Genomic DNA, 20,555 nt, shown 5'->3' on the forward strand with positions numbered 1-20,555 from the left:
TGACTGACACAGGTGCTTATTCTTTTAATTTCAAAACTCGTCATTGTATTATTCAGGACGATTTGAAGAAACGGGTGATTGGGATGGGTGAAAAGATTGGGAGATTGTATTACTTAAAGTCTACTACACCAGCCTTTGAATCTAAGCAGCCTGTTACCTTTTCTGTATTTTCTGATTCCAAAATTTCTAGTGATACTATATGGCATTATAGATTTGGCCATTCTTCTTATATTAAATCACATCCTTTGAATAAAAATTTGCATTTTCATGCCAATACTTCCTTGGACTTTCATTGTTCGATTTGCCATTATGCTAAACAAAAAAGGCTATCCTTTGTCTCTCACAACAACATATCTGCACACTTGTTTGATTTGATACATGTAGACATCTGGGGACCTTTTAATGCCCTCACCTTAGATGGTTGCAAGTATTTTATCACAATTGTAGATGACCACTCTAGATTTACTTGGGTTAGGTTCATCAAAACCAAAGCTGAAGCTCAAATTGTCATTCCTCAGTTTTTTCAGCTTATTAAAACCCAATTTGGCATGCAAATTAAAGGTGTTAGGTCTGATAATGCCAAAGAGCTTCAATTCCCTAATTTGTTTAACTCTCTTGGTGTTGTGCACTATCATTCATGTGTGCAAAGGCCTGAGCAGAATTCTGTAGTGGAGAGGAAACACCAACACCTATTGAATGTGGCAAGAGCTTTGTTATTTCAGTCTCACATTCCTTTGGAATACTGGGACACTTGCATCACTACTGCCACTTACCTTATTAATAGAACTCCTACTCCACTTCTTCAAAACAAAACACCTTTTGAAAGGCTTCGAAACAAACCACCTATTCATGACCATCTAAGAGCATTCGGGTGTTTAGCTTATGCATCTACCTTACCTCATGCTAGATCCAAATTCACACCTAGGGCTGCATCATGTGTTTTCCTGGGTTACCCTACTGGGATGAAAGCATACAGGTTACTCGATTTGAACACAAACAAAGTTTTTTATTCCAGGGATGTAGAGTTTCATGAAACTATTTTTCCATTTGTTGCTGCTGCAACATTACCACCTCAGTATGAACACTTTTTCTCTTATCCTACATCACCATCTGCTGTTCTTACTGAGCCTTCCCCAGATAATTCTCTCAGCAAAAATGCTGAATCTACTCCACCTTTGCCCAACAGTAGACTTGTCAATCCTGTTAATTCTTCTCCCAATACTTTGCATACCAGACCTGTTAGACAACTTAGTAAGCCTTCTTACTTAAACGATTATCATTGCTTTTTGTCTTCTAACAGTGTCTCTGTTGCTTCTCAGGACTCAATGCCAGCTACTGCACATTCTATAAACCAGGTGCTTGATTACTCTAAGCTGTCCCCACGATTTCGTGCTTTGGTTCTGGCTATTTCTAGTCTCACTGAACCTACAAGTTTTGAACAAGCACATGGAATCCCTGAATGGGATCATGCTATGTCCACTGAAATCATTGCTCTTGAAGCAAATGAAACTTGGATAATTGTTACATTGCCTCCTGGACAGCATGTGATTGGTTGTAGGTGGGTTTACAAAATTAAATTCAATGCAGATGGGTCCATTGAGAGATTTAAAGCTCGATTGGTGGCTAAGGGGTACAATCAACAAGCTGGAATTGATTTTTCAGAGACTTTTGCTCCTGTGACTAAGCTTGTAACTGTCAAGCTTGTTCTTGCCCTTGCTGCAATATATGGGTGGCATTTACATCAACTTGATGTGAACAATGCATTTCTTCATGGAGATCTCCATGAAGATGTGTATATGACTTTACCTCCTGGGTATAGTCCTAAGGGGGAGACTACACTACCACCTAATGCTGTTTGTAAACTAAAGAAATCTCTCTATGGACTGAGACAAGCCTCAAGACAATGGTTCGAAAAATTCTCCACTGCTCTAGTTGCTGAAGGTTTTAGTCACTCTGCAACAGACCACTCCTTGTTCATGAAGTTCACATCTACAAGTTTCATCATTCTACTTGTATATGTAGATGATGTTATACTTGCTAGTAATGATATTAGTGAGTTGGAAACACTCAAAGTCAGGTTAAACAATAAGTTTAAACTGAAAGATCTTGGCAACTTGAAGTATTTTCTTGGCCTTGAGGTTGCTAGATCCAATAAGGGTATTTTCATCTCACAAAGACCTTATGCTCTTCAATTACTTGAAGAGCTAGGGTATCTTGGATCTAAACCAGTCAGTACACCCATGGAAGTGAACTTGAAACTGTCACAAGAGGCTCAAGATGAAAAGGATGTGTTAGTAGATCCTACATTGTATAGAAAAGTCATTGGAAAGTTGCAATATCTGATCATTACCAGACCTGATATTGCCTATCCAGTGAACAAGTTGAGCCAATTTCTCACTAATCCTAGGTCCAGACACTTGCAGGCAGCTCAAAGAGTCTTACAGTATGTGAAATCAAGTCCAGGATAGGGAATTTTATTTCCTGCTACATTTGTAGTGTTACTCAAAGCTTATACAGACTCAGATTGGGCAGCATGTGTGGACACTAGGAGATCCACTACAGGGTTCTGCATTTTCCTTGGAAATTCGATCATTTCCTGGAAAAGTAAAAAGCAAAAGACAGTTTCGAGATCGTCTGCAGAAGCAGAATACAGGGCAATGGCAAATACTGTTAGTGAATTGACATGGTTGCTGTCCTTACTCAAAGAACTTAAAGTTGAACACAAAGGACCAGCATTGATGATTTGTGATAACAAAGCAGCATTACACATTGCAGCCAACCCCGTGTTTCATGAGAGAACAAAACACATAGAGATAGACTGTCATTTAATTAGACAGAAAGTTCAAGAGGGAATTGTCAAGACATCACATGTTTCAACTAAGGAGCAACTTGCAGACATGTTAACTAAAGCACTATTGCCTAATCAATTCAAGTACTTAAAAGACAAGATGGGCTTAGTAGATATCTACCAGCCATCTTGAGGGGGAGTGTTAAGCAAAGCACGTGTGAATTGATTGGTTAGACAAGTTGTTAATGAGTTAGTTAGTGAGCTGATTTCTGTTATGCTGTAATAACTAACTCTGTTCTTATAACAGATTTTCCCTCTTGTATTCAGAGCTATATATAGCTCCTTGTTATTCTCTTTCTGTAACTCTTCTACAATCATAATAACAGAGTTCACTTTGTTCACTCTCTTCACTCTAAATCTAATAGAATTAACATATATGTTTACTTTCTTTTTTTGAAATTGGCTAATCAAGTGAAAGTGAGACAGAGTTGGAATTAAATCTGTGATTTGTAGTTCTTTCTTTTGTATTGTATCGTAATGTTGACAAAATAACCATTTTCAAATTGCATGTTTGAGCTATGAACTTAGTATAAAAGTAGTTTCATTATTGTGTAATTTTCTTTTCATTGTTTTTTTTTTAATACAGTTCAGTCCACTTTGATTGGTTATGAACTCATGGCTGAATAGAGTAGTATAAACAACTGTGGTCTTCCGAAGAGAAAAAGAATCAAATTTAAGAGAACATCGATTGCTAAAGCTGAGGACAGATTATCTAAGCTACCTAATATAATTCTTGTACATATTCTGTCATTTCTCCCAACTACAAATGATGTGGTTCGGACTTGCATCCTTTCAAAGCGTTGGAAATTGATACGGTATTCACTTCCTAAACTCTCTTTCTGTGATACTACTACTACTATTGTTCCCGAATTTCAAAAGTTGGAAAATTATGTTGACATTTGTTTGGAACAACGCAAGAAAGGTATGTATTTTATTGCTGATTCAGCTCTAATTAGTTTCAGGCTTCAGATAAAAAGCTTTCTACGAAGCAAGGCTTGCAGCATAGATAAATGGTTAAGCTTTGCAGTTAACAATAAAATCAAGGAACTAAGTCTTGACTTAGAACCAAGAAATGGTGAGAGTGAGAATGATGGTTATTATTGTTTTTACTACTACTGCTTACCTAAAACAGTATTCAACTTAAGAGGTTTGATCATTTTGGAGTTGAGTGGAATTGAGTTGGGTTACTCATTTGATTTTCCATCCTTGTAATCATTATCACTGGAACATTTTCGGCTTTCAAAAAATGTAACTGCTGATGTGCTAACCAAGTCTTTCATGGATTGCCCTTCCCTTGAGAAACTGTTGTTAAGTTTGTGTTTTACTCGTAATCTGGTCCGAGTACAAAGTTCAAGCCTCAAGTTCATGACACTTAAGTTTCCTAATGTATCTCATCGAGTTGAAGCCATAAATGTTGAATCTTTGGTGCTATGTTGGGCTTTATTCGGGAAAATAAATCTGTCTGCATGTAAGGAAATCAAAAATCTATCACTAGTTAATTGTGAATGGGATATGAAAAGCCAGTCATCATTCGAAGATCTCATTACAAACCTCCCACTCCTTGAGGATTTGACAATTGATAATTCTTATCATAAGTCGGGGTTGGAGCATCTTACAATCTCAAATCAACACTTGAAAAGCCTCAAATTGAGAAATATGAACAAGGAGAGTGATATAATCAAGGTTGTCACAATTAAATCAGTGCCAAACTTAGTTTCGTTTTGTTATGAAGGTAATGTTAGAATGTAAAAATCAGTTAAATTCTGTTATTATTTTTCTGTCAATATTTTTCTGTTTTAAGTTGTTAGAGTTGTTAGAGGTTTGTTAGTCTCTGTAAAGTTTTCCTTTCTTGTATAAGGTCTGTACTACTCCTTCAATATAAATATAAAAGTTCTCAATCAGTTGGAGATTGAGCATTCAATTCATCACTTTCTACTTTCATCTCTCTCTCTTTTATCTGCTCAAAAACTCTGTTTCCAGAGTTCTTTCATGGTATCGGAGCCATGTCTACTCAAGGTGACAATGGCGACAATGGCAATGGCCATGGAAAACAAATTGATCCACCTGCTGCAATAAGGATCGAACAACCACAAGCTCAAATTCCCCTCCCCAACAATCATCTCCTCCCCCTAAACGTCAGATTAGATCGTACCAATTACACTCTTTGGCGATCTTTGGTATTGGCTGTTATTCGTGCTTACGATCTCGATGGCTATATTCTTGGCACCATTCCCCAACCTCCACCCATTCTTGCATGTAATATTCCCAATCGCGATCTTCAACAATGGATCCGTTTTGATCAATTCTTGATGCATTGGCTCATGAATTCTGTTACTGAACACATGTTGGGACATGTTATTCACTGCCACACTTCATCCGAGATCTATACAACATTTGCTCAACTCTTTGCCACACGATCTCGTGCAAGATTGTTGTAGCTTCGAAATCTCCTCCAAACCACCAAGAAAGGATCTTTATCTATCGAGGACTACATACTAAAAATGAAACAACATGCAGATGGGTTAGCAGCAGCTGGTCAACCTCTCAATGATGATGATCTTGTTCTTTATATTCTTGGTGGCTTAGGATCTGAATATGAAGCAGTAATAGTCAATCTTACCTCTCGATCTGAATCTCTTTCCCTCTCCGAAGTCCAATTTATGTTGCAAAGTTAAGAGATGCGTATCCAACAACATACTACAGACTCTCTTCACAATGTTCAAGCAAATATAGCCAATACCAACACCAGCAGCACAAGGGGTTCATATTCAAATCGAGGATCCAGAGGTGGTTATCGTGGTGGCAGATCTTACAATTCCAACAGAGGAGGCCGTGGCAATAGACCTGTGTGTCAGCTTTGTGGCCGTGCTGGTCATATTGCAACTAAACGCTATCATCGTTTTGACCTCACATTTACAGGGGCAGCATCTACTTCTTCCAATAATGGTGAAAATCCCCAAGCTCTTCTCTCTGAATCCAACTCGAACACTGACATTTCCACAGCTTGGTATTTGGACAGTGGAGCTACTCACCATATGACCAATGATGCTGAAAATCTCACCACAGCTACTAATTACAAGGGTAAAGCCAAGGTGGTTGTAGGTAATGGTTCTTCTTTATCTATTCATCATATAGGCACAAGTTCTGTCCCTACCATTCTCCCAAATCAGTCCCTTTTGTTACAATACATTCTCCATGTTCCAAATGTCACAAAGAATTTGCTTAGCATTTCTAAATTTACTAAAGATAACAATGTAACCCTTGAATTTGATGATCTTTCATGTCTTATTAAGGACAAGAAAACCAGCCAAGTTCTTCTGCAGGGCCATCTCAGTGATGGTCCTACAAACTCAAAGTCTCCCCACCTACAACTCAAGAAACCATCAAGAAACTCACTGTTTCTCAGCCCCAAGCTTACAATCATACAACTACCAGCAACCCTATTCAAGACAAGTCTCAAATTGCCAACATATGGCACTGTCGACTTGGTCATCCTTCTCCCGTCATTCTTAATAAAGTCTTGTCTCAAGTTGTTCCCCATGCTAAATGTAATCAACTTCCTTTTTGTAATGCCTGCCAAATTGGCAAATTGCATCAGTTTAGCTTTAAAGCTACCAAGAATAAAGCTGTTCAGCCTTTTCAATTAGTTTTAACAGATGTATGGGGCCATCTTTTTATCCTTCTAGTGATGGATTTAGATACTATCTCAGTTTTAGGGATGATTTTACCAAATTTGTTTGGATCTTTCCTATGAAAAACAAATCTGAAGTGTGCAGCATCTTCTCTCAATTTAATACTCTTGTTGAAAGGCAATTCCACACTCAAATCAAATCTCTCCAATCCGATCTTGGTAAAGAGTTTGAACCTTTGTATAAATTGTACAAAAACTTGGGAATTGTCCAAAGAAACTCATGCCCTCACACCCATCAACAACAAGGTAATAAAATTGAGAGAAAACATAGGCATGTTGTTGATATTGGCCTAACTTTACTTGCACAAGCCAATATGCCCTTAAATTTCTGGTGGGAAGCTTTTGCTTCAGCTGCCTATCTCATCAATAGGCTCCCTACCCCAATTCTCAATCATGTTTCACCATTTGAAACTTTATTTCATCAACCACCAGATTATAATATGTTCAAAGTGTTTGGATGTTCATGCTTCCCACTTCTCAAACCATATAATCAACACAAAGTTGCCTTTTGATCATCTCAATGTGTCTTTATAGGATATAGCAGCACTTCCAAAGGCTTTCGATGTCTACACCCCTCTGGCCGTGTATATGTGTCTCGGAATGTCACATTTAACGAGCTAGAATTCCCATATCAGTCCTTGTTTACACCTATTGTTATCACATCACAAAGCTCTACACCTGTCCTCAATCCAAATGCTTTTCTTGTTCCAAACAATCCATCACATATGCATAATCCTAACCCTGCCCCAGTACCCTCACACCAGCAACATACACCAGTACCCTCGCATTCACCCTCACACCAGAAACATACTCCTGTACCTCTAAACCCAACCACAAGTACTACCTCTTCCCATAATGTTACCAATATCCCCACTCCTACTTCTCCTACCAGTTCCTCTCATAAAACTACCACTGTTTCTTCCCTAGTTCAGAACCAACATCCAATGATGACCAGATCCAAACATGGTATTTACAAACCAAAGCTTTATGTTGCTCAAATAAATAATGAAGTTGAACCTACAACCATTAAAGCTGCTCTTGCAAGTGCCAAATGGAACGCTGCTATGCAACATGAAATCACTGCCCTCAAGAACAAGAAAACGTGGATTCTTGTTCCAAGAACTTCAGATATGATCATTATTCAAAATAAATGGGTTTACCGGATTAAATTCTATCCTGATGGCACTGTTAAAAGACTTAAAGCCCGTCTTGTTACAAAGGGGTTTCAACAAACGGCAGGTATTGACTATTTTGAAACTTACAGCCCTGTTATTAAGCCATGTACCATTAGAATCATGTTCACTTTGGCTGCTACTTATGGCTGGGAAATTCAGCAAATTGACATTAATCATGCCTTCTTGAATGGAGAGCTTCAAGAAGATGTGCATATGGCTCAACCTCAAGGTTTTGTGGATCCTAACTACCCGGATTGTGTTTGCAAACTTCAAAAAGCCATCTATGGCTTAAAACAAGCACCTAGGGCCTGGCTTGACACTCTGAAAAATACTTTACTCAATTGGGGCTACACCAACAGCAAGTCCGACACTAGCTTGTTCTTCACCAATACCACTGGCTCCTTACTTCTCATATTGGTATATGTCGACGATATTCTAATTACTGGTGCAAATGCTTCTCAGGTTTAACATGTTATTCATCAGCTGCATCACACTTTTGCTCTCAAAATACTTGGTCCTGTCCACTACTTTCTCGGTTTTGAGGTTCACAGAACAGGCAACACTATTTCATTAAACCAACAAAAGTATATCCGTGATCTTCTTGCTAAGACTCAACTACTGGATTCTAAGTCCCAACCCACACCCATGTGCTCCTCAATAAAAATCACAGCCACCACTGGCACACCTATGCAAAACCCAACTCAATATCGCAGCATCATAGGTGCTTTACAATACTTAACAATGACCAGGCCTGATATATCCTTTGCAGTAAATCGGTTAAGTCAATATATGCAACAGCCCTCATCTGAACATTGGGCAGCCTGCAAACGCATTTTGCGATATCTGTCTGGTACTCAAGACATTGGTCTCACTTTTTGACCTTCAACTCGACTAGATATTCAAGGGTTTACTGATGCCGATTGGGCTGGCTGTCATGATGACAGAAAATGGACTTCTGGCTATTGCATATTCCTTGGGGTAAACTTGATCAACTGGTGTTCAAAGAAGCAAACAGTCGTTGCTAGATCAAGCACAGAATCGGAGTATCGTGCCTTAGCTTTAGCCACTTCAGAAATAATCTAGATTGAATCCATTCTCACTGAACTCAGCATCTCTCTGCCTCAGTGTCCGAACTTATGGTGTGACAACATGGGCGCTGGTTTTCTTGCATCAAATCCTGTTTTCCACGCACGCACCAAACATATCGAAGTTGATTTGCATTTTGTTCGGGATAGAGTCTTAGCACACAAACTGGATGTGAGATATGTTGAATCTGAGCACCAAATTGCAGACCTATTCACTAAACCTCTACCTACTTCAACGTTCCATTATTTTCTTGACAAGTTAACTCATGGCTTACCCCAAGCGTTAACTTGAGGGGGGATGTTAGAATGTAAAAATCAGTTAAATTCTGTTATTATTTTTCTGTCAGTATTTTTCTGTTTTAAGTTGTTAGAGTTGTTAGAGGTTTGTTAGTCTCTGTAAAGTTTTCCTTTCTTGTATAAGGTCTGTACTACTCCTTCAATATAAATATAAAAGTTCTCAATCAGTTGGAGATTAAGCATTCAATTCATCACTTTCTACTTTCATCTCTCTCTCTTTTCTCTGCTCAAAAACTCTGTTTCCAGAGTTCTTTCAAATATCAATTGCAGCATATCAATAAAGACATCCAATTTGTTGAATGGAAGATTTGTCATTGATGATCATCATCGCAAATATGACACAAATTGGTTTATGACTATGATGATTTTTTTTCTGAATCTCAATTGCTCGTGAAATATTGTAACACTACAACTTTCTTCTGATAAGGTATGTCCATTACTTATATTTAATATTTTCCTTTATTCTCTTAATTGGATTATGCTGCCTTATTTTATTTTCATATACATATATAAATATATATGTTTGTTGAATTTATATGTACTTGAAGGCGCTCATCGTGCCAGACAATTGTAAAAGGCTATGTCGTTCTCCTTTACTCAAATGGAAGCATGTCAGATTTCTTTTTGGTTCTTGCACAGGGAGATTTTCAAGCGTGTTCATGCGTAACTTAGCGAGAGAGTTACGATTGAAAGATGTGGTTATGTGGATTTCACCATCCATGGAAACATTATCTTTCAATGGAGAGGAAATATTCTAGCTATCCTATATCATAGCTGATGTTCAAATATTAGTCATTTTGAGCTTGTATATATTATATTAGTATCTTATTAGTTATTACTAATGAAGTTGACTAATTTCATGTTGCCTAGTTGGTTTGTTTTGAGAAAAAAGAAAAGAGTGGTAGAAGTTAAAGTATTATACCCTTTGTTTTAATGTATTTTGGTGGCTCTCTTTGTTTTAAATGAAGATCCAAGTTAATTAAATTGACCCCTTTTCTTGTTTTTAACAATATATCATAAATTTATCTCCATATGTTGAAATCTTGCAACATTTTTTTTTTCCTTCTATCAATATTTACAAGTCTCATCTTGCTTGAAAATTGTTGAGGTATATATGTGATTCTTGGTGATGCATTATTTTTGTTTCTACCTTGTATAGAGACATTTTATTAGTATGCTTCGCATTAATTAGAATACAAAATAGTGGATACTAACACGAGAGATGGAAACTCAAATAGATAGAACAATTCTTCTAGAGTAGAGAAGAAAGTTTGAGGAAGAGTTTTAACCAAATTTTTGGATGAAAGGGTGATATTATACGGTGTACTCCAATGGGGAATATATCTATTTATTTCATTAGATGAAGGAAATCAACTTCATTAAATCTCTGCCAACAAAATGGCATCAACTCAACAGGGACAACACCCCATTGATAATACAATCAGGACTAGAACATGAAGAGCGAGCTAATTAATGAGCCACCTTGTTCCCAAATCATTTAACTAAAGAAATAGCAACATTCGATAAATTCTGAAGCAAACATTTACAATTTGAAATTAGTAAACCAGCAGGAGAAAGTAAATCAACAGAAGTAACACACCCTGGTTTGCTCCCTCCAGCAGCCTCCAACAAACACTGCACTAAAATTGGCTGCATCCCAATTAATCAAAGATAAGTAATTGGATTAACGACCACCCTTTCAACCACAGATTCTTTCTCATTACACACACGATCATTTCTAGCTTTCCAAATTGCCCAACAAACTGTCGAGACCTTTCCAATAATTATTAAAAGGACATTCAACCATGCAATGGAAGGTAGTCTCCATCCCCTCTCCACACATTGGACAGACATCTTCCGAAGGAACAAATTTAGCTATCAAATTGTGAGTTGTGGGCAAACAATGAGTAAGTCCTCTCCATATGAAATTCTAAATTTTTTTTTGAAGGAACTTTGAGCTTCCAAAATTTGCGCCAAAAACTAAAGTTATCCCCGGTTTCCCATCTTCCATTTAAAATATATGTGGGAATCATTTCCGAATTCTCTGTTTCTTAGTGATCCATTCATGCTTGAGGTATTTTGCAGAGGAAATTTAAATTGGGATTGAAGAAACCAATAAATTCACAAGATAATTAGACTGCATAATTAGATATGAAAATTAGCAGAATATGAGTAATTTAATAATTATTTATAATTATACGTGCATTAGTAGAAAATAAAATCTATGTCAAAATAGACATTAATGAAATAATTTTTCAATTATAAAGCTTTTATTAGATTCCAAGTGTGCCATGCAAGTCATTTTTAAATTTTGGCATTTTTGTATTTTATGCCCAGTAATAGTAGAATTGACATTTTAGCCAATAGTGTCACATATATAGATACGGTTTAGTATCTTAGAATTAGCGAAACAAAATTTATGTATAGTTATAATATTGAGATTTTTTAGGGTAATTGGTTAAGACTATGTTACTCCTAAATTTAGAGTTTACTTAGCAGTGAAGTAAGGGCTTTCAGACATTTGCCATTTAAGTTTTTTATTTTATAATCCTTAGTGGATTAAGATGAAATTTTTAATTTAAGAATAGAGATAGACTCAAAAATTAAGTTCCTCTCTCCTCCCTTTGCCTCTCTTCTTCTCAGCCTAGTAGGAACCAAGGAACCAAGCAGATTTTTAGAGCGAACTTTAGCAATTCAGCAATGGTTTTAGCTTGTTTTTGAGGAAGGATTGAAAGGAAGACTAAGGTAAAGCCCTAGACTCTTTTATGTTGTTAGTTTAAAAAAGAAAGTTTGGTTTTGGGTTGTGTTTTGAAGAATTTGTTTTTGTATGATTCGTTAGACACCAAATGCTAAGGTTGCTTACCCAACATAGATAAACTAAAATCTCCTAAGTGACAATCGAAATCCTAATCTCATTGTGTTCATGCTTACAAAGTCTTTTTCAAGACATCTAACTCGCACTACGTGACTAATTATTAGAACTTGACTTCTACCAAAATTTATTCATCATTCCTTCCAACTTATATAGTGTTTGCAGTCATCGATCATATATTTTTATCTACTTTTAATAACATCATTTAAATGTACTACAAAAAAAAAATTACATTCAGTGACAACTTTTTAATCACAATATAAATTTTTCGTGACTAAATATAATTTTCAGTTACAACAAAAAGCTACTCGTGACTAAAAGTATTTAGATACAAATTGTCACTAATTTAGTTTTAGTCACAATAAGTATTGTGACTAAAAATATATTTAGTTGCAACAAATTGTAATTTTTGTTAATAATACCTTGAGCCACAGATTTTTTAATCACAACATAAGAATGATGATTTATAATTAGTTACAATTTTTTCACTTTAAACAACAACTCCTAATTTAAATTCGCACAAGCTTCTTTTTCTATCTCTCTTACAATATTATTTAAATACTGTACACAGAGTGTGTTACACTTGAAGAAAATTACCTACCTTATAATTATATGTAATGGACCTGCTTCATATGTGCAGTCACATACCTACGTACAGTATACACAAGTACGTAAGTTTTGTCAATTACTTACAGAAATAACGACTGACCCTGCAAACTAACGCAAGTATTTTTAACGTGCTTTGCCCTCACTCGCACGCACCCTAAAAAAACTTTCTAAGAGATCACTCATATTAAGATTGCTCTAGGTCATCAAGCACGATTAATTTTGGAGTTCTTAAGAGAATATGGATCTTATTGATATATGTAGTACTCATCAATCTATTTATCCTTGCAAATCACGGGATTCTAATTGTCACAATCACCTTATATGGGGACCGACATCCTTATCAATCATACTTTTAGTTGGGTCAAGGCTCTGATACTATTTGTAATGCTCATGATTCACTTGTGTAGTCACATACCTACTTAGTGCACATGAGTAAACTACTTGCTGCTTCATAAAATGATGATTGACTCTGTAAACCAACACAAGTTTTTCTCTAATGTGATTTGTCTTTACTCGCATATTTCTTGAGAAAATTTCTCAAAGTATTATCCATTCTAAGATTTCTCGAAGTCAAACACGCTTAATTTTAAAGTTTTTTAATTATGGGCTACCGAAAAAAATGCATCTTGGTGATATCTTCCTTCATTGACAATTAAAAACTCAATATATTACTCCATTTTTTTCAATTTAGCTTGAGTTATCACTACCTTAGTTAAAATACTAGTCATTCAACTATGAGAAATGTTAAGAGATATCTTAATAAAGCCAAGCATATATTTGTTATTACTGTACACATATTTATGATCTAAATAACAATTCCCGTTCAAACATACTAACAATTATTGTGTAATAATTTATTAAAGCACCAACTAAAAAGGACAAGGTCAAGGCTTGCATGACTTTATTATTATATAACCAACCATATCCACTTGTGTGGTGATAGTTATTAATTAGTAGGAGTAGTACAATGGGATTGACTATAACATGTCATCTCTCATATTATGCACTGAGATCTCCCTTTAATTATTTTTGGTCTTGTACGTAGTTAGTACATAAATATTTAAATATGTATGTGTTTATAACAACAATATATTAATTGCTGGCAATAAGATTCTTTTACAATGACCACTGATAAGTATACTGTACTTGTATAATATTACACTCACAACTTTGATCTGATATGTGTACACATAAATTTGACACACAGTAAAAAAATAATTTCAAACATTCATGTTTATTCATACTTTTAAAATATTAACAGCTAATTGATAATATAAAAATTAATAGAGTTTTTATTTAGAAAGTAAATTATATAGTCTATAAGGTTTTTTGTACTATATATAGTATATATACACTAGTCATTATTTTATTTTTTATATTTCTTTATAAAGAACACACCAACCAAAAGGAGTATAGGTAGTGTTTTTCATGCATTGCTTTATTATTATTAGTAGGAAAAACCTTGACTTTTTGTTAATTATTAACTTCTCCTCTAGTTCATATATAAATATGCGTATTCATATATAACAACAGGTAATAATTATAAAATTATGATTCGATGAGTAGTGATATATATGTGCACATATAGGGGCAACATATTCAAATCTATCCAATAATTATAGACAACAGTCCAATCAAATTATAAAAAGTAGAATAGGATTGAATTGGATTAAAAATAAATTGTTAGGATCTAGCTAGTACTTATACTGGATCGGTTATTAGATGACACTTTCAAAATCTAATTAAAAATCGACCTAATTTAATTAGATACAATATACATTAATAAAAAAGATATTATATATTTAGTTATATAAAACAAAATTATATTTATCAACTGGTTTGATGAAAAAAGTCTTTGCTTCCCTTCAAAATTATCAACTCGACTCTAGTCTGCTTATGCGGTACATCGTATTCTTTGATGCTCAATGAGCGAGAGTTTATGGTTCTTTTAAGGGTGTGAAGATCCCATCTCTCCCTTGTTGTTTGTACTAGTCATGAACTATCTTACGAGATTAATCTGTGTCTTATCAAATAGAAGGCTTCGAACTGTGGTGGAATTGTTGATCTAAGGTACAAAATAAATTACATGGTTGGACCAGTCGCCACTTATCTTTTGCAGGAAGAGCTCTCTTAATTAGTTTAGTCTGTGTTGTTGGGGATTAGGAATTACTGGATGAGCATCTTTATTTTACCCCAAAAAATTACTGCTGAAGTCGATAAATTGTTTCGTGATTTTTTATGAGGTGAGTCAGGTAATCGTAGGAAGTTGCATTTTTTAACTTGGAGTCAAGTCTGCTTTGCCTAAAAATCATAGTTCTAATGATTTAGATTTATTTTTAAAATCATACTTTTAGTTATTTAAGATTATATTTTATATTGTCTTATTACTTATAATATATTTACATTATTATTTTTTTGAGCAACCATTATGTTACTAATATTTCAATAAAATATTAGAACTAACCATATTGTTTGTCCAAAAATTAGTTAGTATAGTCAATTTTGTTTGTAATTTAATTTATTCTATGATGTTGAAGATATATTATTTAACTTTTTTTATATATATATTTTTTGAAATCTAACAAAAATTCTCACTAAAAATAGACCGATTTAAAACATTACATGATAACTTTTAAATATTAAATTAAAAATAATTACAATCTCTAAAATTTGTTAGTATATTAAATTTTGGTTAAATTTTAAGTTCGATAACTAATTTGTCAACAAATTAACTACAAAAGAACTAACTAATTAATTTTATTTTTTTTTGCTTTCGATCATCTTAATGATAATATATATATATATATATATATTCTTCCAACATCTCAAAATTAAGAAACACTTTGAAGAGTGGATCACACAGTGGTACCATTTTTGAGGCCAACCGATCAACAATATTGTGATACGAAAAGATTTTGAAGTTAAATAAGATGAGACTGAAATTAATTATACGATGTGTGGAATATAAATAGAAACCAACCAAAATAATTGAGAAAAAGATTAAAAAAAGACACATATTAATTAATCTTTATTAATTTGAATAACAACAAGTAGAAGAATATACAATCTAGGATCGACAATCTTCTACGACACATACAAATCGGAAACACCTTAAACACAAGTAGCTAGATAGCATTAGACAAGTCTAGCATATTTTTGTCACATTATATATGACAATTATTGAAAGCCAAGAAAAGACGACACCCCTTAGATGACAATTATTACTCCTTTATAGCAATTTGAACTGGAGTAGCAGTAATGGAACCCTTAGTGCAAATAGCAAAACATGCCTTGGTACATTTTTCAACAGCTTCCTTCACAACTTCACTTGCGTCTAGTTAGTCACCGGTACAATTAAGTTGCATATAATTAGAATAATAGTAAGAAATAAGCATAATAATAATAATAATAATAATAATAATAATAATAATAATAAAGGTTTAATTACCAGAGTCTTGGAGAGTGGATAAGGGATCGCACACAGAGGATGCACACCCCAACTTACAGTATTCATTGACAGAATCACCACCTTAGTTAAATGAGTCAAATTTAAATGATGTTAACTAATCAATAATGAATTATTAGTGCAAACAATAATTAAATGAGTTTGTTTATTTTAAGTACCATTGTTTTCGAGAATGTCATGGTTATAACCGTCGGGACATGTATTCCCTGAAATGATTTTGCATCCGCTGAGTTTTGCACAAAATTCTCTGGAGCCTCCCGTAAAACGACATGCATCGTAGATATTTCTAGCAGTGGTTGTTGGACAACAACTCTTCGCCTCAACTTGAATTTGTCCTAAAACAAGGCTCACTAACAGAACACTCACAATAACCCTAGTTTTGCCTTCCATATTGATCTTCTATTAGTTTTTAATTCACTCTACTATATATCTTCTTACAAAATATTTATTATAGAGACACTTTGTTATTGATGAATTTGTTGAGAAACTACTAGTATATATAGCCAACTTATATAGTTGTAAGCTTTACCTACTAGTACCTATCTTATATCCCACATTTAAAATGATTATTGTAAAAGTAGATAGAAAAGTATCATCATGAAGAAGAAACATAGATTATTGTTTTTTTGGTAAGTAACTTTTAATCTCTATCAAACATAAATCAGGTACAACACATATATAGTTAAAATAAGGAACTTGTACTGTAAAAAAATAATAAGCCAAAACCAACCATACATGTAAATCAACAATCCAAACAATCTACAATGCTGATTTTTTGAGTCAAAAAAATGAGAAACATCAATCATTTAAATTTAAATGGTCATGCAATACTTTAATTTCTATATACATACTAACAAATAATAAATACTATTAGGTATTAGGTATACATCAAATTTAAGATACTAACATGTGATAGATGCTCTTAAGTATATATATTTAAAATTATATATACTAATTCATATATACTTGTATTATATTATTTATATAATATAATATTTATAATTAAGGGAAAAATAATTAAGCGTGACAAAATAATATGTTTGTCTAATAGTAACATACAATATGATGTTATAATATTGTAATACAATCATAAAAAAGAATTTGCAAATTCTCGAGAAATGATGATCATAAAATTGTGTAATTCTTCTATCTACACTATCAGTCTTAAATTAGTAAAAGATATTATTAGTTATTTATGAGTGAATAAATGATAGCTATTGTTAATGTAGCTGTTGTATAATTGATTTATTCATTTACAAAGTGTATAAATAGTTCAAAATCGATTGGAAGTGATTTGGAACACTTTGGAGAAGAATTGACCAAAGCTGAAAAAACTGGTAACTTGTGAGCAATTACTATTTTTCTTTTCAGCATATCAATTGTATGTGTTTTTGAATGTTAGGAGTTTTTCTAAGAGCTCAAAAAACTCTCCAGATTACCTAATTAATACTAACCCCCACTTTATAATTGGTAATAACTAAGGATTTTATGGTTATTATTCATGTTCATATGGGAGTGAAAAAATTCTATAAATAATGATCATTATAATTGTTACATTAACTTGAAATTACTAGTTGTATGGTTAGAACTTTGTCAGAATATATTCATCCTAAGACATGAGGCTACTTGAGCTTTGATTAAGCTTATTGTATGTTCTTGAGTGTTTTTGTTCTTATTCTTCTTTCATTATTTTCTAATCTTGATCTAATACATTTCTATGTATTTTATGTATTTCATTGTAATCCTCCATATTTTTTCTTGTAATTAATGAGAAAATTTTCAACAATTTAAAATTCTAGAAAGTAATAGATGTACAATTAGGTATAGTCAAATAATAATAATAAAAAAATCAAAAGATATTGTTATGGAACCAAATACAAGGTAACTTTTTTTATTATTCTAATTTGTTAGTGGATGGTAATATGATCTATATTCATGGAATATTATTATGTATATATATGACTTTTATATGGGTATGCATGGAACGTTGCTTTCAGGCTCTATAATTTCATGTTTTACTTTTTCTTAGATATTTATGGGGCAAATCTTGACCACTACTTATCTATTTTTGCTATGGCTAGACTGCATAATTAGATAATGGAAATTAGCATAGTATGAGTAATTTAATAATTATTTATGACTATACGTGCATTGGTAGAAAATAAAATCTATGTCAAAATAGACATTAATGAAATAATTTTTCAATTATATAAAGATTTTATTAGATTCTAGGTGTGCCATGCAAGTCATTTTTAAATTTTGGCATTGTTTTATTTTATGCCGAGTAACAGTAGAATTGACGTTTTAGCCAATAGTGTCACATAGATACAGTTTAGTATTAACAAAATTTATGTATAGTTATAATAGTGAGATTTTTTTTAAGGTAATTGGTTAAGACTATTTTACTCCTAAATTTAGAGTTTACTTAGCAATGGAGTAAGGGCTTTTAGACATTTGCCATTTAAGTTTTTATTTTATTATCCTTAGTGGATTAAGGTGAAATTTTTAATTTAAGAATCGAGATAGACTCAAAAATTAAGTTCATCTCTCCTCCCTTTGCCTCTCTTCTTCTCGGCTTAGTAGGAATCAAGGAACCAAGCAGATTTTTAGAGCAAACTTCAGCAATTCAACAAGGGTTTTAGCTTGTTTTTGAGGAAGGATTGAAAGGAAGACTAAGGTAAAGCCCTAGACTCTTTTATGTTGTTAGTTTAAAAAAGAAGTTTAATTTTAGGTTGTGTTTTGAGGAATTTGTTTTTGTATGATTCGTTAGACACCAAATGCTAAGCTTGCTTACCCAACATAGATAAACTAAAATCTCCTAAGTGACAATCGAAATCCTAATCCACCATCGTGTTCATGCTTATAAAGTCTTTTTCAAGACATCTAACTCGCGTGACTAATTATTACAACTTGACTTCCACCAAAATTTATTCATCATTCCTTCCAACTTATATAGTGTTTGCAGTCATCATATATTTTCATCTACTTTCAATAACATTATTTAAATGTACTACAAAAAAAAATTATATTTAGTGACAACTTTGTAGTCATAATATAAATTTTTCGTGCCTAAATGTGACTTTTAGTTACAACAAAAAGTTACTCGTGACTAAAACATAGTATTTAGATACAAGTTGTCACTAATTCAGTTTTAGTCACAATAAGTATTGTGACTAAAAATATATTTAGTTGCAACAAATTGTAATTTTTGTGACTAATACCTGTAGCCACAGATTTTTTAATCACAACATAAGAATGGTGATTTATAATTAGTTACAATTTTGACTAAAAATAAGATTTTTTTGTAGTGATGTGGGGTGATTTAATTTTGAAAACGTGCAAATTAACTCTGTGAGCTTGAACATTTCATCAATTAATAAAAGAGCATTGTTATTGGGTACCAGTAGTGTCTAACACTTCTAGACATGTCATATTGTGATTAGCTAGTGATACTCTTTAAAAGTTATTACATTAAATTAAATGGAATTCGATACTTTAGTTAAATAATGATATTTGTACATAAAATAGTGTTAAGCGGCACCTCTTAATACTTTAGTTAAAAATGAAAAACACAAATAAATATTATTGAGTCACAAAAATGATAAGTAGTGGTCGAGAATTGCCCCATAAATATCTAAGAAATTTGTAAAACGTGACTAAACATTGTAAGCAACGTTAATTGGTATTATTAGTTAGTTAGCATTATCCAACGTTGTATTGAGTTAAAAAAGACCTTTTAATTTTAGTTAATTTGTTATGGAGTGGGGACCAAAGCTCAATATTAATTTACATGAATATAATACTTTTTTTTTTTTTTTGTAATTTATGATGTAAATACTTAAGTATAATAAATAAATAATTAAATTTAATTATTGATGGTAATAATACTTAAAATTATAATACCACATATTCATAAATCACCACTAAAATATACTATAAATGTTAAAATATAAAAAAGTGAGGAGCTAAATTTTTCTCTAGCTATTATATGTGCCCGCTAGTATCTATCTTTTTTTTACCTTATTATTAATGTATATGAATATAATAAATTAAAGTATTAAAATATTTATATTAATATAATAAATAAAAATATCTCAAAATATTAAAATTAAAAAAAATATATTTGAATTTGACACAAAAACATAAATTAAAGTACGTAAAATAAATAATAAAAATGTCAATATGTAATAGTGGGAACTTAATGTTGCTAAAGAAATAAAAGTTTGGGGATCAATTTACCAAAATATAAAGTTTGGGGACCAACTGTAAAGCCCGCTTAGTTAATTTGGAAATTAGCAGTTGTTTATGTTTAAATTATGAAATTATTTATAGCTATTTAAATAATTTATTACTGTTATTTATGGAATTCAGAAATGCATGATTATGTCATCAGTAGTTTTTATATTTCGCATTTCCGGTGTCCGGTATTTTGGAACTCGGCGTTTGGCTCAGTAGAAATCACAACTTAGTGTGTTAGTATTTGGGGACGGGTTTAGACATTGGGAATGTCGG

The 20,555-nt window shown here is 32.9% G+C and overlaps 2 protein-coding genes and 1 pseudogene across 2 annotated transcripts; 2 read left to right on the forward strand and 1 right to left on the reverse strand.

Annotated features, from left to right (window-relative positions):
- The first annotated feature begins 5,388 nt into the window (after positions 1-5,388).
- LOC133032873 (small nucleolar RNA Z247) lies at positions 5,389-5,525 on the forward strand (annotated as a pseudogene).
- A 2,834-nt stretch (positions 5,526-8,359) lies between these two features.
- On the forward strand, positions 8,360-8,797 carry LOC115719060 (uncharacterized mitochondrial protein AtMg00810-like). Its single transcript, XM_030647963.1, has 2 exons — positions 8,360-8,564; positions 8,610-8,797. Exons 1-2 carry the CDS (start codon positions 8,360-8,362, stop codon positions 8,795-8,797), a joined length of 393 nt encoding a protein of 130 aa, XP_030503823.1.
- Positions 8,798-15,577: 6,780 nt separating this feature from the next.
- Positions 15,578-16,574, reverse strand: LOC115702385 (thionin-like). The gene is made up of 3 exons (XM_030629856.2): positions 16,202-16,574; positions 16,026-16,106; positions 15,578-15,911 (listed from the first exon to the last, which is right to left on the reverse strand). The coding sequence occupies exons 1-3, from the start codon at positions 16,431-16,433 to the stop codon at positions 15,799-15,801; spliced, it is 426 nt and encodes a 141-aa protein (XP_030485716.1). The 5' UTR covers positions 16,434-16,574; the 3' UTR covers positions 15,578-15,798.
- Between the last annotated feature and the right edge of the window lie 3,981 nt (positions 16,575-20,555).

Source organism: Cannabis sativa, chromosome X, assembly GCF_029168945.1.
Source record: "Cannabis sativa cultivar Pink pepper isolate KNU-18-1 chromosome X, ASM2916894v1, whole genome shotgun sequence".
Classification (NCBI taxonomy): Eukaryota; Viridiplantae; Streptophyta; class Magnoliopsida; order Rosales; family Cannabaceae; genus Cannabis; species Cannabis sativa.

What these genes read in the sequence shown, in the direction of transcription:
- LOC115719060 (XM_030647963.1), top strand. Translation starts at nt 8,360, where the DNA reads ATGTGCTCCTCAATAAAAATCACAGCCACCACTGGCACACCTATGCAA. An exon ending in CATTTTGCGATATCTGTCTG is followed by an intron (nt 8,565 to 8,609) that starts GTACTCAAGACA and finishes CAACTCGACTAG; the next exon opens with ATATTCAAGGGTTTACTGAT.
- LOC115702385 (XM_030629856.2), bottom strand. Translation starts at nt 16,433, where the DNA reads ATGGAAGGCAAAACTAGGGTTATTGTGAGTGTTCTGTTAGTGAGCCTT. An exon ending in TGACATTCTCGAAAACAATG is followed by an intron (nt 16,107 to 16,201) that starts GTACTTAAAATA and finishes CATTTAACTAAG; the next exon opens with GTGGTGATTCTGTCAATGAA. An exon ending in ATCCACTCTCCAAGACTCTG is followed by an intron (nt 15,912 to 16,025) that starts GTAATTAAACCT and finishes GTGACTAACTAG; the next exon opens with ACGCAAGTGAAGTTGTGAAG.